The sequence below is a fragment of the Falco naumanni genome, chromosome 4, assembly GCF_017639655.2.
Source record: "Falco naumanni isolate bFalNau1 chromosome 4, bFalNau1.pat, whole genome shotgun sequence".
Classification (NCBI taxonomy): domain Eukaryota; kingdom Metazoa; phylum Chordata; class Aves; order Falconiformes; family Falconidae; genus Falco; species Falco naumanni.
The window spans coordinates 99,718,623-99,746,128 of NC_054057.1; the positions used below are offsets into that span (position 1 = coordinate 99,718,623).

A 27,506-nucleotide genomic window follows, 5' to 3' on the forward strand; every position below is an offset into this window, starting at 1 on the left:
TTTGGTCCTTCCCTGCACTGCTTTGCTCATGCTACAGGGCAATGACTAAATAATAAATCAGTTTAGCTGTCCAGTATGAGATGCCCTTTCCCCTTTAACAATCTTACTGTAGCAAAAGGATGAGGCTCAGCACTACCCCCGGGCAGTCAGTGAAGAAAAAAACAGCACTTCCAATTGCCTCATATGTCCCAAAGTCATTGTTAACGCATAGCACTAGCTAGGTTCATTATGGGGGGAGAACAGAAAAGATCTGCTGTCCATTTGCTGCTTTATTAGCCCACTTCTTGCCTGTCCCAAGTCAGCCACTACTAACTTCCTAACAATAAAATGCCCAGAACCTCCAAGCTATTTGTTTTCACTTATTGTGAACTTTGGAAATCTCTAACAATAGTACATTCATTTCATTTATACTGCATTTCTACACTTTACATTCTCTAACAAAACCATAATGGCATCATCTTTGTGCTGACACAGTTTCTGGAGCACTAGACACTGACACAACAGTATATCCATTTATCTACTTGAAGTGCCAAAAAAACCCTTCGGGGCAACAGCATAATCATCTCCTTCACCATGTTAATATGTCAGGACCTCAGACAATGAGCATATCTGACAAGATTTCATCCTCTTTGCAGGACTACAGTGCTTAGGGAAAAACACAGCAGCACCAGGCACCAGCTCTGCTACTGAGACTACTGCTGCTGCTGAGAATGTTTACTTGGAGACGTTATACGGCAGAGGAATCTATCACACTGGAGATGAGCATGTATTTTCTACTATGAAACAGTCTCTGAGCAAGCTACTTCACCTCCTACTTTACAACAACAGGCCAGCAGGTACACAAAAATACTACCTTCTGGCATCTCCTCAACCTTGTAAATCTGTGAGTGAGCAGGTGATAAATTAAGGCTGAAGAAAGCAGGTCAGGTGCAACACTGTGTCCTCATAAGCCAAAACCAGTAATGAATGCCTTCCCTTTTCTTCCCCAGCAGTCATTTTGCTTGTACTGAGTAAATATTACACACCACTTATCTGCTGGGCTGGGGCTGAAGTTGATGATGGTATTTCCAGGGTCCCCAGACCTCTTGCCTTCACCTCAGTAGCTGAGACATAACAAGTCTTCACAATGCTTGTTTCCCACTAGTGTCAACAAGCGAGTAATAAATTCCAGTCTTCGATTTGTTTGCTCTCTTGTGATAACCTGAAAACTCTCCTCAGCCTTATTGTGACTAAACTCCATTCTTATTCCCACTAGTCTCCACACTTCTCGTCCCTTCCCTCCCACCATGGCCTCAAATACACACACAAGCACACACGTTCCCAGCCCCAAATGCAATTAGGGTGGTGTGATAACTACCTCAGGTGACATGGACTCAGGTCTATGTGCAGGGGAACTCTCAGGGGACGATACGTTCTAGAGGAAGAAAAAGCATCTTGTTATTCACCTACATCAAAAGTCAGGAAGCAAAATAAAATCAATTAAAAAACAAGCACAGAGGTTAGGAATGACTATTCTAAATAAAGACTACCCCAGGAACTGGCCCCAGGCTGGATGGCAGCTCCATTGGTTAAGTGGTTTCTAAAGTTTCCTGGAAGCAGAGGCAGGACTGGGTTACTGTGTTTCATTCTGTATCTTAGTACCCAAAACAGAGGACACAAATGTTAAGAAAAGCAGCTTATTCTTTACACTTCTGATGCTGTCAGATAGTTTGCACCATGAAACACAGAGAAAGCCATTTATGGCATTTAGTCTGAGAACATGGGAGAGATGGAAAGTCTGGGTTTGTCCAAAAGGTAAAATAAGATTCCCCAAATGCTATAGTGAACTTTCACAGACATTACACTAGAAAACAAAAATGTCTCCTTCCATCCACTTGGGCCACCTTTCCAGCTGAAGTCAAGAGAATAAATGAGAATGGACAGCTTTAAGAAATGTCGTATCCTTTGAGCACCTATCAGTGGAAGGCAGCATGTGCATGTGATGGCACAGTTAAGGCCTCCTTCCCAAGCACTTTCCTTTCCATGCTACCGAGAAGGCCTAAAACAGAATCAGAAAGGAAGGTTTCTCAGCGGTACACTGCCATCAGAGAAATACAGCAGGAGTCACTGCCCTCTGCAAAGTAGCAACACTCAGAAAACTAAGGAATCTCAGAAACTCTCTTTTTAGCACTCCCAGTCCCCAGTCAGATTTACCTCAAACTGTAGTGGAGTATTGCAGCGACTAGCAGCCAGAGAAGGAATTGGTGAGAACATCATGCCGTAACCACTGCGACTCTCCTCCTCTCCTGGCAGCGATGAGCCAGGCGTAGCCAGCTGTGGGCTCACTGAGCCAGGAACTGAAGGGATGGGAGGTGGAGGGGTGACAGGAGACAATGGCCTCAGCAACTTCTTAACGTTCTGCTCCATCAAGTAGCGAGACTTCCACTTCTTCAGGGGACTCAGCAAGTCTGAAAAACAAACTGAGCTGAGGACAGGGCTGAACCATTAACCTTAACCACTAACCATGTGCAAACGACATGCCATCTCCTTCCCCCTACTCCCAGCCCAAACAGAGCCCATGGGACTCCAGTGTGACTATGAAAGATTCCTAAAAATTAGGTACCTCTGAAGTACTTCTATACCAATCTTGAGATGTGTCTAGATACTGGCAACAGAACAATGCACAGTCAGGAATATACAGTGAACAAGGAAAGGAAATATTTCAAGTAGAAGCAAGCAGTAGAGGGAGATAGGGACAAGGAAAACAGGAAGGATAGAAAGAGGAGAGAAGAGGAGAGTGGAGGAGAGGGGTCAGAGAACATGTCACATTCATTGCTGTAAAGAAAACACAGGCAGCTCAGTTATTATCTGAACCTAATAGCTCCCTATAGGCTACATCAATACAGCCCAAGTACATTTCACTCCCACAAAGGATTAATGCCTTTCTCTCAGGCCTACCCCTATCCAAAATAGTATCTTTTTTTGATGCTCAGTTTAAACAAAAACAAAACAAAACAAAACAGAGTATTCAGTAAATTCTGCAGTTCAGTTGTTTGCTTCTTCAGGTCTTGCTCAGGGATGTGCCCTTATTGGTTCTGGCATTCTGTTCATTTCCTATTCATCTTACTTTCAATAATCAATTCTGCATTATCTGTGTGTTGTCTAGCTTCCTGTCTTGTCATCCGTGGAAAACTGATCCCTAACTGGGCAGATCTTTACCCTTGTAGAAAGATTCAGACACAATATTAAACCATTCTGCTACTTCACTCACAGATTTTGGTTTGTCTATCTTTGAGACTTACTTAATTCGCTTATTACATACGTGTCTGTGAGGCTTTGCTACATCTTCCTATAGTCAGTAGACATTTAGCTGTCCTTCTAACAGCATCCTGCTGAAAAGAGATGATACTGTACTCTTTCCCTTCCCTGCCATTGGACAAAGGATTGCCTGAGGGTGATGATACAAAATACAGTGATTATCTTTTCACAAGAAAATACTGAGAAACTTTACACATGCTCAGGCTAGAATGGGTCTGCAGAAATTTGAATGAATGGAAAAGTAACATTCACACCTGCCACAAAGCTGTGCCATCCAGCAGCAGTACACATTAGTATGTCATCCTGTACAGCCACCTTTCTTAGTCAGCAGCTTCCCCAGTTTCACTCAAGCACCCACACTGCCCTGATGGTGCTGAGCACTTACCTGTGTCATCTTTGCAGATGCTGGAAGAACTGCTGTTCTCGTTACTTTGGTATAGACATTGGGTTCTGTTCTCTTGCGGAGCTGGTGAGGTCTGAGTCATTCCCTCTTCCAGGGCTTGTTTGATCCAGCGCTGAAACAGAACAAGACTACATAAACGTGCAACCCCTCCTGTACTTTCTATGTAATCTTGCAGGATGCACTCAAACTCCTACACTTCTGTGCAGCAGGGCAGACTGCTCAGAACACTGATATTACCTCCTTCGCATGCGCTCAGACAGGAACCTGTTAGAACACAGCTGTTAGCACTGAGTCTACCACCTACTGTGATGGGGCTGACTATGTGCTCTTGATGAGATGTATTCTGGGGATCAGCAGTCTTCAGCAGTGACACAAAGATAAGTAAAGAGCAAATTATAAATAGATAAAATGCAAAACCCTGGCAGCTAAAAACTACTAAAAGCATTCTCAATTAAAAGAAAAGGGAGATAAATATGATGAATCATCTTAAAACCCCGATTTTGGCAAAAAAAGCTGTTTCCTGCCCAGGAGCATAAACACACCGTGCCCCTGCTCCACTAAGGCATATTAGAGCTTAACACAGATTCTGCTCTAACAATTCCAGCAGAGAAATGGCTGAGTCTAATCACATAATTCTTCCAGGACTGTGCTCCCTGCCAGAGTCAAAGAGCAAAAAATCTGATAAAATGCAAGCAGCAGTTTGCAAGGGGGCTAAAATAAGAACACAATAATAAAGGCAAATCTTTTATTCACCTACTAATAAAGGAGATAAATGTCATGGTGGTCTCCTGAACATGGAGAAAATAAAGAATCTTTCACATCCCCTGTCAGTCTCAGCAAATCAGCTGCTGCAGTGGGTGTGCCAGCCCTGCATCCTGATACAAACTGACTCAGGATGGCAGGCAGGAAACCTTTACTTTACTATAAAAAAATAACTGCCACAATGAAAGGGAAAACACACAGGTGATTCAGTAAAATGACAGCAAACTGCTGAAAAAAAACCCAAACAGTAATCTGCACTTGTGCATTTTACCCAAGGGACTCTACCAGCCTTTTCTTCTCCCTTTAGGTAAAATCCTAAATTTACCTTTCAGTAATCTACAGTTCATCTGCATGCCAGCAATATGTATCCTATTAGAGATACACGTATATGTCTTATGAGTCCTCAAGGGTATCAATGAAAGTACATCAGAAACTCAGTGGCAACAAATCCTCAAAGTGAAAAACTTCAATGTGAGGATGAAGAGCAGGTGATAGGATCTGTTTTGATGGCCTTCACTACCATATAGCAGACGCTTCTTCTCCGTTCAAATATAAAATCAATGGATTCTGCTGCAGCCACCAGGAAAAGTGAGAAGTGCCAGCCAGCCTGGAGCACTGCTACCTCAAATGCAGCATCTGATCCAACAGCCAAGTCACTGTACCATGTGTGATTAACGTGAGCAGGTTAAACAGTTCGGTTTCCTTGCGAGGTTCAGACATTGGCATGCTTCGGATGCAAACTGAGATCATCAGCTGAGGTTTTTTGGCACAGTCCTCAGTAGTTTAAGGAAGCAGCCTGATGACATTCCAAGAAAATACGTGATTTATTTCAACAGCCTTTATAAATCAACCTTCCTGACTGAGTAGTCAGAAACAGACAGGACAGAAAGATCAGGTCTTGAGAGAACAATGTCATCAAGTTCTGGACCATTTCTAGACCTCAGGTGACTAAGAAGGAGGTCTTCCTTCTAAACATTCCTGAACATGAGAAGCAGGCTTTTTCTACCTCTCCAAACTGTCAGTGATAAAACCACAGAATGTCACCAATCATTTGCCATGAAAAAGCTGGGGAATTCCTACAAAGTGGGTGAAACTCCTTACTAGTTATCTATTATTTATTTTCAAAAAATAGAAACATAAAAAATTACTTCCTGCAACATCTGTTCTGGACACAGAAGCTTTCAGTATTTTATTAATTATTTAGATAATGGAACAGTTTACTTAAGTTTACTTAAGTTTTCAGATGAAGCCAACCTGGGGCAAACAAGAACATACTAGAAGACAGTATTCAAGATTTTCTGGCTAAATTGGGAAGTGGGTTGGGAAAAACAGGACACAGCTCAGCACACACTAGAACAAAGTACCATATAAAGCCAGAAACAATCACTTCTAAAATTACAGACTAGAAAACTAACGGGTTGTTCTAACACACACAGTAAATCATGAACTGAATGCAAGTCTAAATCAACCTATCAAAGAAAACTCAATCATACCGGGACGCACAAAATGGGCATAGACTACAAGACAGAGCAACCTTCTGCTTTGAAAATGCCCCAGGTGCAACACAACGTCCAGTTTTGAACACTCAGATTCAGATGTAGACTATACAGAAGTTATCCATAGTGAGACTAGTCAATTCCCTCTCCAGTAGTGAGAATTACCATATGACTAGAAAACAACCAAATGTAGCAAGAGATTGGAAGACTTGTTCCATGACAACAGTTTTCACTCAACTGTGAGCTTGCTGGCTAGTTGTACAGCAAACGCACCAAGCAGAGAACTTGGAATAACTCTTAAAGAGGCTCAAAGACACTGTTAAGGTTCAAAAAAACAGTTTCAACCTTGCAGTTTTCAGCTTAAAGATGCATGAGCACTTTGCCCAGGGACATGGAAACAAACATAGGCTTGTTCATATGAGTAAATACGAACTCTCAAGAGCTTTATCTACAAAGGAAATACCCAAAAGAGACCTTGGTTTCTTTTTGTGGGTGCCTGTTAGTGCATGACAAATTGGCTGAAGGTGGAAGCAGTCAAGTCCAAAGCTTCTCTCTGTAAAAACTCCCTCAAAAGAAAGCAAAGAAACAGGACATGGTACTTGACTTGGAAAGCTGCCAAGACTGGAAGATCAGAACAGATTTCCATAAAATTGTTCTCAGGTAATCACACAGAAACTGGAAAAGCCTCTGAGCAAAGGTGTCAGAACCCATCTTGCCTGTCAGAAATCTGACTGAACAAACTAACACGGACTACTGTTTCCCTGAAGAAGGGTTAAACGCCAGCATTTACTAGCCACGTACGATCTCTGGAGGAATGAAGTCCTCAGCTGGGCTCAGTTCAGGCTTCCTGTACGGCCACAAGTATCTATGTGGATAGACAAGTCTATGATCCCAAACCAGACAAAAAGCTGTGGGCTTGCTCTCGTGAACAGGCAAACTCAAAGCTTTGCTAAACAAAGACTTTCCAAAGACAATGGATCTTGACTTGAGGTCTTTTGCAACACTGTCCTATCCCCACAATGCTAATACATCCTCTGTGAAAGCAGTAACATAAAACATTCTAAGAGTAACAATTAAAACTCCTTGAATTGCATTTGCTGGACAATAAACAGCCACTGCAGACTTGGAAGCACATGTTTCTAAGAGGAGAGTCACAGAACAGTAATTCGACCATGGGAAAAGGCAAGGATGAAGACTGAACCCCAACAGCAGAGGGTCAGCAGTCATTGTCTGCAAACTGCACAGACACACCAGGTAAGGCCACCTCAGCAGGAATACATGCAAATAGGCTCAAAAACAACACAGCAACTTTACAAGGGTGCCAGTAAAAGCTTGATGACTGTATAGTTTCTGAAGGTTTAGACTGGATATTAGGAAAAGCTCCTCCACTGAAAGGTGGTCAAGCACCGGAACAGGCTGCCCAGGGAGGTGGTGGAATCACCATCCCTGGAGGCGTTTAAAAAATGCATAGATGCAGTGCTTAGCATCATGGTTGAGTGACGGTTTGGCAGTCCTGGGTTAACGGTTGGACCTGATGATCTCAAAGGTCTTTTCCAACCTAAATCATTCTATACTTCTAAGGTAAGACATGAGCAAAAATACCTTTTTACAGGAGCTGTAAATTCCATCCAACAGAAAGGGCCTTCGACGTCTCTCAGGGTTGAAAGGTGAACCAAAACGGATGTAGTGTTTAGGTGTGGTACAAATTAGTGGGGAGTGGATGAGACCTGGCAACATATTTAGAGTAGTTGCCAAAACTGTTGGGTCTGTAGTAATGCGCAGAGGGCATTCAATAGGGCACTCCTGCTTTTCTGCCTTGTCGTTCAGCCATTCGGTAACAAGATACTGAAGGAGAAAACACACATGTCAATGCAACTAGCATAGGTGAAGAAAGGTAACATGGCACAAAGGCGTATGGGGAAGCAATGCTCAGGTCAGCCCACACGCTAAAATCTCCTTCCTCCTCAACGGGAAGGTAAACAGCCAGGACTTCCTGCATCAAACCCAACTCTCATCTGTTGCAGGCAGAATGACAGGCAATCCAGTTTTATAAAAATAGCTTGATTTTACGCTCCGTTAATCTCATTAGAATGTTCTTCCAAAACTTGATCACCGTGTTCAAAACTAGTTTCTAGCTGCAAGCCTAAATGTATTAATTTATGCCCAAAAAGGTACTGTCATTGATTCCCACATCAAACATGTTTTTACCATCCTAAATTTATTTTTAAATTCCAACTAATCTTTACTACATAATGGCTCCACTTTTTTCTCTTCATTCTCTTGCTGGTATAACAGAAGAGAACTTTTGTTTTAATATCTTTCACAAGATGCAAGACCCTGCTTATTTCAAGGTGGTTTTGTTGTTTATTCAAAGAAGTCTCACTATACCTTTCTGCTGCTTGATTTAGGGTAACTCTCTTGGTTAACAGGCTTTTTCTCCTTGCTCCTAAGTCATTGGCAATACACAGAAAACTTCTTGAGATCATATGCATCCAACCTTTTCTAATTAATGTCCTTTCTTTTGGGCCCAAAAGCTAATACTCTTTTTCCAAACTATAAGCATCTAGTTTTTAAATGCCAGCCACCCCATCTGAGTTGTACCAACTACTTTTGCAGGCTGCTGCCAGAATCTTTTTCTAGCTTACTGCGTATCAATCCAAACACATCAGCTCTCCCCATCCTTCCATTAGTACCTTGTTCCCCTGCAGGAACACAGCTTGCTGTCCTCACGGCCTTTGTGCCAGCCACCTCCCAAGCCTCTCATTGCCCTCCACGCCAGTACTGAAACATCTGCTTTTTGATTCCTTCACCCAGGGCTCAGCCTCCGTTACCCAATTCCTTATGTCGCCAAGCCCCTCTAACCCCTCTCTCCCAGAGCCCCTCAAGCTGGAAGCAGTTTTCTCCCTGCACACACAGAGCTGTTTAACTTGACTCTTTTTAGACTCTCTGCCGTACTCAAACGCGAGACCCTTCCCACTGTACCTGTACCGCTCTGTCAGCATCTAAGGTCTATGTAGACTTGCTGAAGAGATCACCTAATTTCTTTTTCTGATCTTTTTGTGTACAGGGCTGAGCAGCCAGACTCTGAACCATGATGAGGGCTCTTACCACTATAGAACAAATAACACAGTCAATATAAAGTCACATAATTCCAACTATTTTGAAGAACTGTTTCCCCTGAGCCAAGTTTTCCCCAAAGGACACACAAAACCTTTTTTTCCCCTCTCCAGTTTGAACGCTCAATCAAGTATACCTTTTTAGTTTTGGGGTATTTTATTGCAGCTCGATTAGACTGAGATCCCGCAGCCAGGACAGCAGTTGGGTCAGATCCCGTCAACTGTCTGCCTTCTCCTGGACCTTCTACACTGCTGACATCCGTTGTGGTTACCAAGCTGGCAGTGCTTCCTTCCTCTGGGACAGCCTGTGCGAGTTCAGCCTGCTGGGAACTAGCTTGTTTCTGTCTTCTCAGTCTTTGTGCTGAACTGGTCCGGTATCGAGAGAAGCGACTTTTTGGTCGGGGCCTGGAGGGTTTTGCTGGAGCTGGCTTAGTAACTGTTTTTTCGGGGACAGCATCCTACAACACAAACTGTCATTAGTCCAAGCACCTTTAAACAGTATTCCTTTCCTCTGCATACAGCATCAAGGATTGAGATTTATTTATTGACACTACTTGACTCATAAAATCTGGTTGAACTGTTTGTATTGGCTCATAAGATGGCTTTGGGGACCCTTCTACCGGCACATTATCATTTTGTCTGCGATATTCTTAAAGGGGTCAACCAGAACAATGGTCTTAAGGAAGAAAGTGGAAGCATGAAACTTGTCACTTGTCTCAAGGTAACTGCTCTTACTCCTGATCTGAGCTGGCATGTATCATTCCAGGCAAGTATCTGGGCCCTGCCATGTAATAGGAACACATGCATCCATAGCAGACCTGGCCAAAAATCCAAAGAAAAAAGCAAAAGAATTCCTCAGTCACTGCAGTTACGAATCCAACTTAAGCTCACACCAGTACAGAAGGGGCCCACTCAGTGAAGGAGCTGGGCTTGTTCAGCCCAGAAAACAGAAGACTTGGAGAGACCCAATAGCAGTCTTCCTACACCCAGACTGAAACCTCCATCTGAGCTTGGTATAAGCTATTAAAAAGTCCTATCTTCGTCTTACCACTACTTGTGAAGACCGTCGTGTGTTCACCCCAGTACTGCTGTTACTGTTAGAAACATTTGAAACAGCAGCACTCAGTGCTGAACTTCCATCTTCAGTTTCAGGAGTCTCTGTTTTTATTTCGTCCAGCTCAGGAGCTTCAGAATTGATGTTGATTTCAGCATCAGTGCTGTTACGATCTGATGGTTGCTCTCGTCTCCTCTTTCTCTTTTCCAGGTTTTCAAACATGTGCATGATGGCTTCTACCTTCCTGTCTTCCCGGGACTAGAACACAACAGTAAACTTAAGTCAGCACTGCAAATTATGCACATAAAGAGGAGGAGGCAAGAACAGATATGGGATGCAGCACAGGAAGGAGAACAACTGCCAGAAAGGGGACAGAGAGAAGCAGTTCTTCTCAGATATTTGCATTTTTCAGCATGGCACATTTCCCAGAATAACAACATAATCATGTGTTCATAGAGTAACCAGAAGAACTAGACTTTGTTCTTAAATAGGACCACTTAGATACTACTGAGTTATATTTATAAAGTAGCCACAAGGAAATGCATAATTTTGAAGAACTAAAAACAACAAGAAAGAATAAATAGAGTGAAGAGACGACTTGGAAACAAATAGAGCTTCTCGCTAATGACCAAACATTAGAAGCAAATAGAACCCAGAGGCAACAGAAGTGAATCAGTAATTTGCAGCAAGCGTAACACCACACAAACTGACTAAAATGATCCAGATTCATTCCTTCCCTGATGTCAGGAGATCACCCAGCTCAAAAATAAAAGCTCCTGTCTAAGCAGCTTACATCATGGATAAGAAAAACAGAACGTGAGAGAACAGAGAAGCAAAACAAACGTATTTATTAGGTAAACAGATAGGACAAGAAATCTTATCACCTAGCTGGGTCAAGAAATAACTGCTAATTACGCATGTAAAAGGGCCACTACAATAATGTTGCAGTGACAGGCAAAAACCAGGCTGAATCAAATGAATTTTAAGAAGTAAGGTCAAGTGCCTTCTGAGACTTGTCAGGGAGGAGAAAGAACCTTAAAGCACACAGCAGTACGCAATCACAGCAGCCTTGCCTTTACAGTTTTCCATTCAAAAATATTCAGTGCACACCAAAGAAATCAGAGACTGGGACAACTACAGATACAGGTATTTACCTGGTGCCAAGTATAGAAAACTGAATCTCATTAAAGGAGATTAACTGGTACAACCTACAGGAACAAGGCTTACAGGCTCATGAGAAACTAACACTTCAGTTAGTCATCTTGAACTATACTGTCCCAGGAAGAGATCAGCTTCCCTGCATTAAAACAGGATCTTCCCTCCAAGCTTAAGGCCAGCGTGAGGGATGACTGCTCTTATTCAAATTTCAGTAGAAACTGACTGCTTTATCTTGCCTGTTCTAAAAAATCCATGAGATAATCCAATGATCTCTTCACTGGATGGCCCTTGGCACTGCGACTTGCTGCACTATTTTAATATTTAAAGCATTCTCAGGAAATTTACACATGGAAGTGTATTAGAGGAAGACAGGTGATTACAGTATTTAGTGAACAAATGAAAAAGAGGGAACTCCTAGCTCCAATACATTTGCTGGTAAAAGGATGGGAGCGCTTCTTCTTTTTTAATTCCTTAGGTTTTGTTTGTTTGGGTGTGTGTGGTGTGTTAGCTGTTTTGTTTTTTTTTTTTATTTTTTTTGAGTTTTTTTTTTAATTAATGAATTAAGTAAAGCCAGAACAGCTCCATTCACATGTATAAAACATTCCAATCCAGGGAGCAATCTCAGGTGCCATAAGAAGCACAAGAAAAAAAAACACCACAAACCAGCTCTCCTCAGTACAGAAGGTGGCTGAGAAGCAACTGTGTTATCAAAGGTCCAAGAGCACTAAGAAATAATTCAATCATGAAGACTGATTAAGACAACAACAATTTGGGAGCACTAAGGAATTTCGTAACAAATAACAAAGCAATTTTTGTTGACTTGTGGCAACAGTGCTGCTGGTCATCTACCCCTCATTAACATTTGCCAATTGATCCTATCCTTTTCTGACATGGCAACATGTTTATGAGGCCATACAGGGAACAGATACATGTTAACAAACCTAACCCCCAAAACCTGTCAAGTTTTAACAAAAATCAGTTTCTGGTTCATCATATGATCTAGTTGAAGATAATCCCTGCTCACTGCGAAGGGGGTTGGACTAGATGACCTTTAAAGGTCCCTTCCAACCCAAACTGTTCTGTTCCTATATGGCTCCATAAATTCTTGTACCAGCGATAAGGAAGGGCAGCAGGATCATTAAGGGGGCACAATTACCTTTTTTGAATCTGGTGCCATCTCGTTAATGGTATGTTTTAGACTATAGAATAGCTCTGAAAATAACAGTTAAACCTTTCAAACAGGAAATAAATCTGTCATATACCTTCTAATCTGCAGTACCCTAACATAAATCCTGTGATGTGGAGTCAGCCTGGGTGCTTTCTGGGTTATGTGCTGGTTTGGCTTGTTTTTTTAAAAAATCAAAGTATTGAAGACCACTGACAGTTGGAATTAGCATTGGAAGAAGTGAGATAACCAACTCGTTGGTTATTTTGGACCTGTTGGTCACCGCATGAAGCAAGTCCTAAGGGAGATAATACCCAGACTGAGAAAAGTACTTGCCCGTCGGCTGTGGACCAAGACTCCCTGCTCATCTACAGGTTCTTCTTTCTCCCCTCGTGTCTCCTCCTTCTCTGCCACCTGAAAGAGAAGCCCAGACTTAGCATGTCAACAAAATCTGGTACTGTTTTAAAGTTATCAAGATTCCTATAGTAATCTAAGGTGGTAAAGGTTTAAAAAAGGCCTCCTGCAGTTTCTGTTCTGAAGATCCCAGTGCTGCACTGGATCAGATTGCACACCACTGAATGATAAAAATATACATAAAAGTGTCGAGGGTTTTACCTCATTGTCACTGACTGCTGCAGGTACCTCAGGAACTTCCTCCGTTTGTTGACTGCTGTTCTCATCTGATGCGATGCCCTGCTGTTCCATTTCTAATTCCTTTCGACGAGCTTTTCGCCGGCGTGTTTCTGCCCCAATCAGTGTGCCTAAAACAGGTGGAGGTAGGTGTTCTGCAGCATTTGGGCTACGTTTCTGCACAGGGCAATTCCGGTTCCCCTTGTGACACGCACAGTCCACTTTATAGTTGCTGCTCCAAAACACAAACATAATTTGTGTCACTCTTCATTTCTCAAACCTTGTACAGAGACATTCAATGCATCTCCTACTAAACATCTCACCACGTGCCAAAGCAAGGACAGCAGGCTACCTTATGGCCTCTATTGTAGAATATGCCAGCAGAACTGGACAGAATAGCCGGAAAATGCAATTCAGTAGAAAACGGAGCAAAATGTAGAATGCGAGGAAAGGGCTGGAGGAAGATGTCCAGTCCAGGAGGGCAGTGGAGAGCTCCTGGGCGAGGTGAAGGACTCACCAGATGTTGTACTCATAGTCAAAGGCGATGGTAACCTCTGTGTCCTTGGCAATGGTGGCAACAGCATAGATGCACAGGTGGATCATCCCATCAGCAATCACATGACGAACCTTGTTAAACAAAGTAGAAAGAAACTAACATCTCCACAAGTTGCTCTTCTTACTTCCAAGAGGGAAGCCTCCTTCTGCAAAGTAGCTCTTATCTATTCCATGAATAATTATCCCTAATTGTCCATAGGGAAAAGCCTGCTTCACTGCTCTTGTCTCATCCCATGCTTTTCCTCTTACTTACACTATCACCTGCTTACCCCATCATTCTGCAGCCAAAGGAAAGCCATGAAAGAAACCTTTTCCTTCCAAAGAAAAAACCTCATGTTCCCAAACTTTCTCATCTTCCAAGTATAAAGCATCAAGCAAGGAAGAGATGCAGAGAATTTACCCCATTTACTGCATTCTAAGTTTGAATATTCATAAAAAGAGAATGCACTGAGCTTGCGTACAACATGTATTTGCAATTACAGTGATGGTGAAGAGAGAATTTACCTCTGCATTTGGAGTGCAGGAACGCCTGATGAACCTGGCATCATTACCAAAGGTGCGGGCATCAACACACATTTCAACGCCATTGAACTTGGAGTAGAACAGCACAAAGGGATATGGCCTGGAGAAGTAACAGAACGTCTCAATCCTAAAGTACCCAGTTCCCATGGCACTTATAACAGGTAACCCTCACTTCATTGGAAGTGGCACTTCCATCAGCCCTATTGCTCTGGATGCTTATGCACTTCCATCATCACATTTTACCAGATCTACTTCAGAGGGGTTTGGTCCATAAGCAGAGCATCAAGCTGAGGTTGTATATTTGATTTTACATTTCTATGGATGGCACAGCTGACAAAGACCCTGTAAGTATGCATTATCCCATAGAGACACTAGCCTCTCTGTGCCATGATGCTCTCATACTAATCACTTCATAGTACTCTTACTTTTTGAAGAAATGCCCATTGACCTCGAATTGCTGTCGTAACATAACCTTCCCTCGATACTCAATTATAAGGGTATCTAGTGCCAAGTCTCTTGCTGCCCTCAGGATCTTCCGGTGCTTCTGAACCCGAGTCACCCTTCCCAGCTGCAGCTGTAACAAAAACCAGAGCAAAATATGAGAATTTAAACTAAAAGCCTCAAACTCATAAAGAATATTTTATCTACATGATGAGAAAAATTAACCTAGTAGCAACACGCAGAAACTCTGCCAGGTGAATATATTGCTTATTCTGAAATAGTTTAGTAATGACCAATGACCTTGATAACATTAATCAAAAGCAAAGAGTATTTATTTCCCTTCTTTCAACAGGAAGTCTCTCAAATCTATCAGACCAAGTATTTCAGTCCTGCAGCTAGGAGGCATAACCAGACCTGTCAGTTGCTGCTAACAGAGAACTGCTCTGCAATTGTGGCCACTTTCACAGCCAGAATAACTCAAATCTTCCCTAAATTGTGGGTTGTCACACATTCAGAGGAAAAAACTCAAGCTTTTCCTTCTGCAGAGGGTGGTAAACTCTAGTTAACAGGCCAAAGACTTAAGCTGGCAGTTTCTATCTCTATCCAGAAGCTTCTCTTCATCTACCTGCTCAATTACTGCTGTGGATAATTTTTTTTTTAACATGAACAAATACACTTAACTAAGTAGTGACAGATTGCTGAATCTTCTTCATGTTAAAGTCTACAGTTCTATTACAATGGATTTTCACAACAATGTGTCTTTACAGCATGAAAACACAACATTCTTTAAGCACAGACATCCAAATACAATACATTTTATGGAATAATGGAAGGGATATTATGAGCACTAGGGCATAGGAAAGACTTCTATAAAAACAAAGCACTTTTCCTGCTTAACAGAGTGAACCTCTCTGCAAGTAAAAAATTATATAAAGATGGCTGGCTGCCTCACCACAAGAGCTGTGCCTGCTCTTTCCTAAGGATGCTATTCATTGCTCATAAGGACCCAGTTTTGATACTCTTCCAGAGTGAATTGAGACATAAGTGTTCTTACTTCTGTAATAATGACAGTCATCTATCTAAATCAGAAGTAAACCACAAGATTATTAAAAGCAAGCTCACAACTTTTCCTGATAAAATTCTATTGTTAGAAACAGCTACTGAGCAGTCTGCTCAAATGGATAAAAAACACATTAGCTTGAGAAGGCGCTCAGTCTGGACAATGACATTCTAACCTTGTGAAAATAAAGTTATTGCCTTAAACTCAGTGCCATGAACCAAATGAAACCCTTTGTACTGACCATATGGAAGTACTGAACCACAGATATTTTTTTTTTTTTGTGGCAATCCCCTATGTGCTCTGAATAAAATCTCTTTGGGAAGAAGACTTCTATTGTTTTAATATGACATTACACTGCAGATCCTGGATCACCCAGTAAAGTAAGATCTGACTTGTTGACCTCACTCACTCTGGTCCAGGGTAAAAGACAGCTTTATAGAAATACTAATTTGAAACCTAGGCAGATGGGAATAATGGTCTTGCTATTCCAGATCTCCTCTTTCATGATATATCCAGTGCTACATTTATCATGTCTACAGGGTGTATCTCTTTTTCATACCACTGTATCTGCCAGCAATTGGAAAAACCTGTATGTATTGGAGGCTCTGAAAAGCCTTGCAGGGTGTTGTTCATCTCTTCATATCTCAGGTCCTGACAGGAGCTCACAAAGGATTCCCCAAGTCCACTGAACTGACATAAAAGAAATATTATTTCCAAACTAAAAAGCCACACTGCTGGCCCCGATTTCTGATCAACAAACCCAAGACACGAGTGAACTATGTGATAAGACTGTCTACATTGCTGAGAGTAGCAGTCAAATTATTTTAAAAACATTTGATATACTTTGTACTATCCAACAGTGGTAACACAGAACGAGTAGATGGGACTAGACTTGTTACTGTGTGACAGGAGATAAGGAGATAAGTATCTGAAGTTAGATAAATTAGGACTAAGACACAAGTGTGTCTCCAGTTGAATAGTTTTGTTTCTATACTACCACTTTTTTTCTGTTATCATCAGTTTCTCATCTAAGCTGGCCCTATGCAGGAGTTGGACCAGATGACCTTCAGTGGTTCTTCCCAACCTAAATTATTCTACTCTCTTATCAAATTCTCTCTCTTTCACAGATGCAAATTTATGTCTGGTAGCCTTCACTCTCACATTTGGCCCACGACTGACTTGTATTATTGTTCACCTGATGGTGGAAAACAGCTTGGGGAGCACAAAAGAATAAGGTGGGGTGGTGGAGAAGAGAGCCCATGAAGGAAAGAGAAGCCCTGCATCTGTAAAACTTAACAATTATCTGAGTTTGGTAAAACAGGAATGATCTTATAGCTTTTCTGGTAAGACCCTAGCTCAGCTTGTTTTCGTTCTCTGAATTTAGAAATATGAAGAGGATTAGCTGCCATGCTTTCATGTGTGAAAAGAACAAATGATTTTGTTCATGTCGTAGGCTAGGGATTGCCGACTGCTAGTCAGACAAAACTGTTCTGATATATTTGCAGAGCAACATCTGCATAATACTCAGTGGCTTTATTTTATAAAGGCCTTTTTTGCTCTTCACTTCAGAATGTGAAATCAATCAGGGGGTTGAGCTCAAGTCAGCAATTATCAGAGGCAACAAAGGGCAAATACTGACCCTGGATTTGGTTGTCAACAGCAGGCAGAAAAGTGATTCACAGCATTCAGTTTGTCAAGCATCTGGTGGTAGCCAGCACTAAGACGATTCAATTAATGACATTTAACAGCTTTGTATTTTCACAAGTTTCCCTTTGCATTATTAGGATGGTTGAGAATTGGTTTATCCAAAACATTCCAATGATCCTGCATGTCCAACTCTTAACCCATCTTTCCCTACTCTTCCCAGCCTGGGGAAGCTTTTAGGTCACACTTTCTTCTCTCTCTCTTTCTTTTATAAAGTATACACTTGCATCATTGTTTACTGAAGCCAAACAACTCTCTCAACTGTGAGAGAATGCAGGGCATACAAAACATTTTATTTCTATTCCTTTCTCCTCCCTCCAGAGTCTTCATGGCCAAATAGAGCAGTTACAATACCCATCTTCTACACACAGCTGCTACCTGCGTATTGACCTTCATAATTTTTTTTCTAGCTCAAGGTACCTATTTCCTTATCTCCCAGAAAAGCTATTTTTATGTCCAGTAATGACATCTGGTTAAAAGACAACTGATGCAAACCAAGAAGCCTTCTCGGTTTGACTAACAAAGATGAGACAAATGAGGGAACAAAAATATAAAGCACAGGATGAGAGACCATGCACTCCACACCTGTGCAGGCTATCATCCTTGCAACACTCCACAGCCATCTGCTGAGCAGAGAAAACATGGACATAAGAGCTGACAAGCAGCAGACTGGGACAGCCACCTGGTCTGTCCCCAGTATCCAGGAGGAACTACACAGCCACTAGACCCTTTATACTTTCCCAGCATGTGCAATGATAGGTACCTACCTACAGCTTGTTTAGAGTAACTGCAGCTCACTATGAAGTTTTGCAACTTTCTATCTTTCTGTTTCTTTGGGGTATATTGCATTTGGAGTCTTCTGATTAGGGATGCTGGCCACTTCTCCCTGTGGGAAAACCTATGTCTGTACAGGGAAGGCAGAGGGCAAGAGAGCATGACAAGAACAAGCACATTTAGGTATGATATCTTTTATAATCATTTGTCCTGCTGTAATCTATGAAGGTGATAAAAAGAAACAGCATATATTTTATTACTTATTTCGGGACTTTTCTTAAAACTCATGTGAAGGAGATATATGAGTTTACATTTAGCCTCAGAAAATAGTAAGATTTCTAGAGAAGCAGAACTTTTTCTTTCCTGTACTTCCTCAGTTGCTCTCTTTGGGAAAGCTACTCACATAGCCAAGTAGAAGTGTTTCTCCCTAACCTTATTATTAATAAGTCTTATTATTACTGAACTAGAGGCAAGAGTGGAAGGAAGTTGGGTTCAAAGTCCTCTTCCTGCACTCTCCCTTACTGACAATATCTGTGCTCTGCCTGATGTCCTTCACCTACATGAAAGCAGGGGCTAAGGTGGGACGAAGCATGTGGACTTCAGAGAGCAGTGAGTCAGCTGGTATAAACAAGAATGATTCAAGCACAAACATATACCTGATAGTCAGGTTTCTGACTCTGCTCCCCCTCTACAGAAGAGATGCCCCACATATGTTTTGGAGCCCATCCTTTTCAGTTGCACCTATCTCCATTCTCCTGGACAAGGAAGATGTCCCTGTCTGACCAAACTGAGTGGGAATGCTGCTCTCTGTTCAATAAAGCATGGACTAGATGAAATATCAGCTGAGAACAGTATTGGGGAGGACATAAACCACATAAACACATCCTCTTCCTGTTTCTCCTTGTCTACACGCATTCCATAAAGCTGGTAAAGCACTAATCATTGCACATCTTGGAACAGAAAATTTAGGGAGAGACAGCTGCCTAAAATCAATTGCAGTTGTGCAGTATTTGAAAGTCACCAGAGTCCAAATAGTCATCCAAAATATTGAAATAATTTTGAAAGTTTCTTTAAAATAGCTTTCCACACAACGTGAGCTGGGGGGAAAAAAAAAGAAAGAAAAAATACCCCATAGGACAGGAAAACTCAGCTGGAAAGCAGGAAATCTCCTAATCTCTAGCAAGTGACAGATCTGGTTCTGCCTCAAGCCATTCAGCGATTAAAAGTATTTACAGTAAAATACCTTGGAACTATACCACAGAACTGTACAAAATAACCCCAACTTAGCAACATCAATTTGGTTGAATGCAAGTGTTTCTGAATCTATCTTGGCACTGGCATCTCTTCTGTTCCCTTTTATATCAAATCTATACCTATTGGTCCGAAATTCTATGACCAGCTACGCTATTGCTCACCCATGCCTATGTTTAGAAAACAGAGGACCTGACCTACCCTACTTCTGTCGCAATGGTTCTTACCTGCATCTGGGACCCAATAACAGTATTATTGCAGGCCAACTCTGTTTTGTTGATTGTGTCTAGCATAGCAGTTTTGCCCACATATTCTTTGTTAGAATTTAGATGACGCTCCAACAAGTTCTGTACATCAGCGCTGTACTGGTTAGTAAAGGCTTCTTCGTACTGATCTGTCCAGAGTCGTATTCGATTCTCCCACCCTTCAGCTGTGTTTTCATCCAAGGCATGCGCTTCAGAAGGGGAATTCTGCAAACAACAAAGTGAATGGCTAGCACACAATGGGAAAAACCTATCCACAGTGCTCTGAGTATACGAATATGCTACAAAAAAGGGCAAATCTATTCCAAGCAAAGAAAATGTCGGTTATGAGGACACCTTTCTCTGAACCTTCATTCTCCAGTGCCACTTTGGAATCTGCAGACAACTCTGTGCAGGACTAAGACGTCTTGAGAGTACTTGGCACTACATGGCCAGAAAAGTTTTTTTAAGTCATTTATGAAAAATAATTATGTACATAGAAAAAACAAAGGAATAGGACAAACAAAGGCAAATAAATCTCATCTAGGTTTGTCCTACAGTCAGCTCACTCATGTCCAACATAATGCTATATGATGCTGACTGAATCCCAATCTTTGCAGTGACTGATCCAAAAATAGTTCTCAACCTTCTAGCTAAATGGTCATCAGGGTTTCAAGAAACTGAATGTAGAGCATAAGCTAATACCTGGACATTTAAAACTGCAAGTCCTAAGCAGTGTAAAGAAGAGAGGGCAAAATCAGGTAATCAGATTATACCATCTTGTAAGAGAGGGGAAAAAAGAAGCTGGTACTTGACAATAGTTTAAGTAATTCAATAAATAATATTCCAGGTTAGTAGCTTAACTGGCTTCATAAGGGACTGAGACATATGTGACAATGAGGTATTAGTGACAAGGACTGCTAAAGAACAATCATTATTTCCATCATACATATTAAAAGCATTAAGTTTTCATGTATTTTTACCCTCTCAAGGCACTTGCATCCTATGGAGATAGGTGCATACAGACACACTACAGGATTGTCCTGTTTCCTCTGAGCCACCTCCTAGAAGGCACTGTCAGCTACAGTGTCTCTAGGATCACGTTTAGCTCAAAGTGCAAGTCCACGTTTTTTGCCAAACAAACTTTCTATCAGGTAGCCACACCTACCAGTATTGCATAAAGTCAGAGATAAATATATCAATCCATCCATCCATAGTAAGAGGATGTGCAGAGAAATAATGCAACACTGCTAAGGACTCCCAACATTAAACTTGTGTACTACTTTGATGCCCAAGCTTAACACAGCTTTGATGCAATCAAATGATAACTAACAGCCCAGAAGAGTGGCCACAACCAGTCCTACATCCCTTACATCAAACACCCCACTCCCAAGTGTCATGAATCAGTCATACCTCTTGGAACTGGATGACAGTACTTTACAGAAAGCTATCTGAAGCAAAAGAAAGGTTCAAAGGGCAATTCTTGTGATACCCTTTTGAATAGGCCTGCTTGTGGTGCGTGATAAGGCTTAAGACTATTTTGAGGCTGGTCCCACAATCAGAAATCTCTCAGGCACACCAAGAGAGGCACAAAATACAGGGCAAAAAACCCACCACTACCACAGAGCGTTCTTAGTTCTACTCACCTTCATCCTCAGAGACTTTCGTGATCCCTCTCGAAAGGCCTGTCCCCCGAACAAGGAGAGATAGAGAGGAAAAAAAAACAACACTGAAGTATTACATATTTCCTCAGAATTATCATCCCAAAACCACACGAGATCTTGCTCCAACAGACCAACTCTTAACAAAAGGTGGCAAGAATTACAGGAAGACCCACACAAGAAACAACGGACTTGAAGAAAAAGACTCTGCGATGCAAATCCAGTGGAAACTGCCAAAAAGCTTGACACCCAGGACTTCTGAACTAAAAAGGCTTGCCTCATACTTAGTAAAAATCTCAAGATCAAAACCAAAACCGTCCCGACTAACCCCACTTGCTTTGACAGAAGAAAGGGCCAGCAACAAAATCAAACTGGTTCACAACGAAAAACCTGAAGTCCTCACATGGCTCCTGCTCCCATTTATTTAATCAGTGCCTACCAGAAGAACTTCAAGGGAAACCTAACCTGGGGAAAATCACGGTAAAGCTGGCAGATAATGGGAAAGAACCAGCTGCTCCCACACTTGCACTCTAATATATGCAATCCAAAATTATTTCAGTCTCCAAACCCTCACAAACAAAACAGTGAAGTCAGCCCTCAACAAATGTTCATCACTACCTACATAGTTTTCCACACAGTCACTATCTCTGTCCCTGAAGAACAGCGCCAAGAAGCTCTGCAGCCCAGATTCCTTAATATAGCTTACTAAGAAATGCCACGCTCCCTTCATTTTTCATTCCATTCACAGACTGCCCCTTTCGACTCCAAGTGCTACTTCCCCAAATCCTAGTAGAGCAGAAGGGAAAATACGTAATTGAATCCAAGCTCTGAGCGTGAATGGACAGCACTGGACAACAATTTTTAAACCAACAGCTTGTACTCTACCGGGTCACAAATACAAGGCATCACATTATTACACCAGAAAAGAGCAATTCCTGAAAGGACAAAAGTTTCTTGTCTACTGCCAGCTTGTCAATCTGCTCTCAACAATACTCCACACAACATTTGGTAGGGACTGCAGCAACCTTGCCTCAACTCCACACACCTTGATCTTTTTGGCTTTTGGAGCAGTGCGAGCTTTTTCTGTACTTCTCTTCCTCTTCTTAGGTTTGCTTCTACGGACACGGTTGACAGTCAGCGTGATGCTTGTAGGGGTGTGCTGCGTAGCTGTGTACAGCACCGTAGAGGGAGAAAGTTCTTCATCCCAGCTCTCAGTTGCACTGCTGTCCCCACCTACAGAGAACAGTGCTTCGTTAGCAACGTTTTTATTCATCCCAGAGAACAGCTTACTCTTATGTCCATTTTCATCAGACAACTTGACGATCCTGCATAGCTCTTCCCTGAGAAAACTACACCACCTCAGTTTTCCCACCCAAACTGGGAACAGGTCTCCCAAACTTCTGGTATCTCACAGAATGGCACTGCTGAACATTTCCCTTTTCACAAGATAATCTGGTTTTCCCCAAGAGCTAACTGAGGTGAGGCAGAAGGAAAGGAGAAAAATCTCGCTGGCTGGGAGACAAAGAACATTAGTGGGCACTGATCACAGTTAGACAACTACAGCAGCCAAAAGACAAAGATCTTGCAGAAAGAAAGCAAAAGTCACTGTTGTCAGAATTACAACCTCAAGCTCACCTGACACGTTGTCCTGCTTCCGGCGGCGGAGTCTGATCACCTTCCCCCTGCTCATTCCTCTGCCAAAGGAGAATGCACAATTGAAGCTGGTTTGTAGGAGTAAAGTCACTTGAAATTCAACAGGATGTCACAAGATGCGTGCCCTCAGTGGGGCCCAGGATGATAAGAACATCGATTTAACATCCTCATCTCCACTCCTGGTGCCACCAACACTTGTCAGGCTGACAACGCAAAGGAGGAGGGTCAATACTGGGTAAAGCACTGGAAAGAACGCTCCAGTTAGCAAAAGGAAGTCTGTCCCACAGCCCAAACGTGACACGGTTCGGTATGAGAAATCAACACAAGGAGCAGTCCAGATCTGCACTGCACCAAAGCTTACCTGCACTTTTCACACTTGAGGAGGAAACCATCTTGGGAGACACTGCAGTGGCACCAAGTGGGAATTGATTCTCCTTCTGAGGAGCTCTCGCTGTCCCCGGAGTTCTCCTCATCAGGTGAGTGCAGGCCATTCAGTTCTGCACGAGGTATAATGGTCTGGACAGGAGGAGAGGCTGGCGGCGTTGGAGGAGGAGGGGCTCCATAATTATGATCCTGAAAATGAGTATTTGCAGTACTACTTTTAACATGAAGATATGATGCCTAGAAAATGAAGTTCCAAATTCACAGTTCCCAGGTTATTATTTAACAACCAGTGTAAAAAGTAGTCTGAATTCCTCAATCTACCAAGAAAGTAAAGCAGTAAACTCTGAAAGATGTGAATGGTTTTCTTATGCACCAATGAATTAAATTAAAAACCTATGAAAACAGCTAGGCTACTTTGACATAAACAGTTGCACTGCTAATAATCCGAGATGACATCAGTGGCCAGACATTGGACCCAGTTGCCCAGAGACATTGTGGAGTCTCCATCTGCTGAGATTTTCAAAACCCAACTGGACATGGTCCTGGGCAGCCTGCTCAAGCGGAGTCAGCTTAAGCAGAGGGGTTGGATTACATGATCTAAAGAGGTCCCTTCCAACCTCAATGATTCTGTGATGTCCTGTTCATTCATAGTTTCAAGCCATGCTCCCACTCTTCCTGACTGTTCCTTCTTTCTCATAATTATAAGTTACCAATATGAAAATCTGCGCAGTTGAAACAAGTATAAATAGTGCACAATAAACGAAACAGGGCATAAAATTACCACCAGGAAAATATTATATATTCATATATATTGATACTTCATTCAGTTAAAAATCTATCACCTAGAACACTAATAAAGCTTGCAATAGAGTCTGCAGGACTTCACAAACAATAAACACACAAATGCAGTATGTATGGCAGAACTCGGCTGTAACTCAGTGTTCCCTAATAAATAAGCCAAAACTCCTAAGGCTTAACAGGCAAAGAACTATGGAACAAGGAGAAAAGCGTAAAGTAGACAGTAAAGAGCTGATTCACTGCAGAGAGAGTACTCACTGCGTAAGGCAGCCCGCGATAGCTGTGTTTCTGGGTGGCCCCATAGCCGTGGCTGGAGTACACATTCTTCTCACTGACAGCTGGACTAGCTTCCACAGACTCTGGGCTGCAGAAAGGGCCAGAAGTAAAACCCATCAATACAACATCATTTTTTTTAGTGCCAGTATTTCACTGCTCCTTTCTATTCAACACATGAGCTCAAAATGAAGAAACTTCATGAAAGTGAGGTGTTAGGTGCTTCACCAGGCATCATGTGTGCAGAAGTTGTACAGGATGAACCTGCTTTCAGAGGGAAGGAACTGAGTAAGGGCCACCCTGGATAAGTCATTAAACTGGGTCTCAATCTGGGAAGTTAAAAAGATAATTAGCATGTAAGCTCAGTTTCCTTATAGTTGAGGAAGCTGGGTCTGATTCAGCATTCACATCTGAACTCAGCCAGCCTAATCTCAAAGCCACTGAACAGTACTGCCATTTTATCTCTGCAACAGCTTATTTCAAATAGCAGCTAAGCAGCTTTCCTGCATCTGCACTTGTTTCCCTCTCTCAGACACTAGTTGTTAGCTGAGTCCAACATCCTGTGATAAAGTCTGCATGAAACCTGCAGCTGTCCTGGCAGCAACTACCAGGAGTTGGAGATACCTGTTACAAAGAGGCAACAAAATTCATGATCTGGACAAACAGTGGCCACAGACAAACCAGATTGGCCCTGTGCTTTCCCTACAGCAAGGCGGTGTGCAATGCGCTCACCAGGAAATTTGCTGCTGAGGTACAATGCACTCTTCCACCACACGGTGGTGAAAAAAAACCAGCTAAAAATGAAAGGTATATCCTTAGCAGAAAGCTGCAGAAACCCTACTCAAGAGAAGAGACAGCTGCAATTCAATGCAGGGAATGTTAGATAATGAGGCTACAGACAGAGTACCAGCAAGGAACGCACTGTCTGATACAAGCAGAAGATACAAGTCAGCTAACATCTGCACAGATTGTAAGTAGGGCCCATTATCTGAACACAGCAGAATATTACTGAATCACGTCTGCAGGTGAAATCTTCAGAATTATAGCGTGAAGCTGAGCAAGCAGGAAATTAAAATATAGGAAAGGAAAACTTTACCTTGGACCTTTGCTGCTCTGGTGAGACCTCGCAGGATTCTCAGTGGGTCCTACATTGTCAGCGTGAATCAGGCAGTACTCGGCCAACAACGGGCACTGGTCATGTGTGGGACAGTGTTTAGGCACCACCCAGGAACACTAACCTCTGGTGCCCTTTGGACTTCCTATTAGCTGTTGAAATCTCTGCTGCACTGAAGTTTGCCCCACCCTGCCACTAAACCCAATACTTCTGAGCTTCGGGCTTATTCTGGAGTAAGGTGGATCTGTCTTTGCAACATAAAGGAGCAACAATTTACTGTACAAGAAGACCATAAACCTATGCAAACCGCACTTCTGTAGCTCAGGATTTAGGAGTGTGTCATGATAAATTCAGTTGGTTTTCAATGTAACTACAGCCAGAAAAATTGTCAAAAGCAGGAGACAGAGGTGGCAATACCTCCCAGAGGATATACTTCTTAATAAAAGGTACTGTGTAGAGCTTGCCACATAATCCAGACTTGCTGGATCTTTGCAACAGTCCTTCAGGGCTTCCAGATTGTACCCAGAGTAAAATCCATTCAGGTTTAACTGTATTTTCAGAAACAGTATTAGAAGGAAAAGAGCCCAAACAGCCTAAACAGCAGTTCTGTCCCCTGTCCAAGTCACCTACATTCCTAACTACAGTCAGCCCAGAATACCAGCAGTGCTGCCGCAAGCATTAGCAATAAAACTTCGAGATTGTTGGTGCAACGGTGTCCAGGGGCAACCACGTCGGGGCCCACGCTTCCTCAGCAGCAGCCCGCCAAGGAGCTTCAACAACTTCCAATATGCAGTCAGACTAACACAGCAAAACTACTCTGCAGCCTCCGTGTCACCCTCAGATGAACACAAACCCCATCAGCATTTTCACCTCCCCTCTGTGTCAGAGGTCAGGGGAAGATGCTAAAGCTCAGCCTGAAAAGAAGGCCTGCTAGTTTTTCCTTTTACCTTCCCACTGCCTTTGTGATGCACAACTTTGAAATCAACTCCTTATAAGAGACAAGAAGCTCAGGTACCCCAGACCAGACTTCACGCATCAAACTAGTAGAGTGTCAAAGAAGAAGTGGGAGTTAGCCTTAACTTTTAACAGACTCATGAAGGACACTTCAGCAGTAACAATGCATCAATGCAAAGCCTGGAGAATAAAGTCTTGGCATTCCCAGTTTTTAGAAAACAGGCAGAGAAACCAATTCAGAGATCTTCAAAAGCCTTTTTTCAAAGCACTCCAACCTAGCCTCAAGATGGACCTACACATTTCTTACAACCAGGGTAAAAGAAAATGCTTTGCAGAAGGTTTACAGATTAAGTCTTTTTGGTATTTAAATGTTACAAGGGACATGCGTAGATATATCTGGCTCTCCTCGGCTTTCAGAGCTGAGCATGGTAGAAAGTGCCTAGTACATGAGTAAACTATTTAGCACTCTCTCTCCTGTCATAAACAGTTTAAAATTCCTGCATGTTGAGTCTTTAAAGTGCTGGTGTGGGAGATGCATGGTGACAAGCAATACGGAATGTTAAAACTTGAAAAGTGAAGGATCATATACCCACTTGCAGATGAGTGACTGACTAGATTCTGACTCCCCGTTTAAGAACAACATGTGAAAATATGAGCTTTAGGATGGAATGAAGCATCACAAAGAAGAATACCTAGAATGGGGCCAGTGCCAAGACATACAAAAAAGAGCATTAGCAGTCTTGCAGAGAGTGTGACTGTGTAGTCAAACTCTGCATAGTCTAATCAGGGCAAGATGGAAGGGACAAACAATGATTCACACACTGGCCCACTGCTCTTACAGCTCAAAATTAATAGTCTGCAGTGATATCTGTTCTACACTGATCAATCTGACATGCAGGTATTCGCACAGTAAGTACCTTTAAATAATACATAGGGGAAATCCATCTCCAAAATGCCCTTTGTAAATTTTTGTAAAGCGATGCTACAGTCCATATTTCAAAGAAGGATGCAAGAAAGCATGAGGCAGAAGCACACAGAA

At 42.3% G+C, this 27,506-nt stretch overlaps 1 protein-coding gene across 4 annotated transcripts in view; it reads right to left on the bottom strand.

Annotated features, from left to right (window-relative positions):
• SETD5 (SET domain containing 5) overlaps positions 1-27,506 on the bottom strand; it is a 66,109-nt gene that overhangs the window by 11,202 nt on the left and 27,401 nt on the right. For 2 of the 4 annotated variants that reach the window (XR_005827334.1, XM_040589920.1), the window contains exons 2-18: positions 24,385-24,490; positions 23,306-23,517; positions 22,927-22,985; positions 22,337-22,524; positions 21,277-21,315; positions 19,616-19,858; positions 14,584-14,732; positions 14,141-14,258; positions 13,599-13,708; positions 13,067-13,313; positions 12,788-12,865; positions 10,123-10,386; positions 9,212-9,532; positions 7,561-7,803; positions 3,683-3,812; positions 2,194-2,447; positions 1,358-1,414 (exon numbers count right to left, since the gene is read on the bottom strand). Coding sequence is in view for 3 of the 4 variants with exons in the window: in XM_040589920.1 (XP_040445854.1) it covers positions 1,358-1,414; positions 2,194-2,447; positions 3,683-3,812; positions 7,561-7,803; positions 9,212-9,532; positions 10,123-10,386; positions 12,788-12,865; positions 13,067-13,313; positions 13,599-13,708; positions 14,141-14,258; positions 14,584-14,732; positions 19,616-19,858; positions 21,277-21,315; positions 22,337-22,524; positions 22,927-22,985; positions 23,306-23,517; positions 24,385-24,490 (2,818 nt within the window). In the remaining variant the exon portion in view is untranslated. Of the gene's footprint in view, positions 1-1,357; positions 1,415-2,193; positions 2,448-3,682; positions 3,813-7,560; positions 7,804-9,211; positions 9,533-10,122; positions 10,387-12,787; positions 12,866-13,066; positions 13,314-13,598; positions 13,709-14,140; positions 14,259-14,583; positions 14,733-19,615; positions 19,859-21,276; positions 21,316-22,336; positions 22,525-22,926; positions 22,986-23,305; positions 23,518-24,384; positions 24,491-25,495; positions 25,604-27,506 lie in introns of those variants that run through there. The other 2 variants (XM_040589922.1, XM_040589921.1) reach the window with 2 other exon arrangements.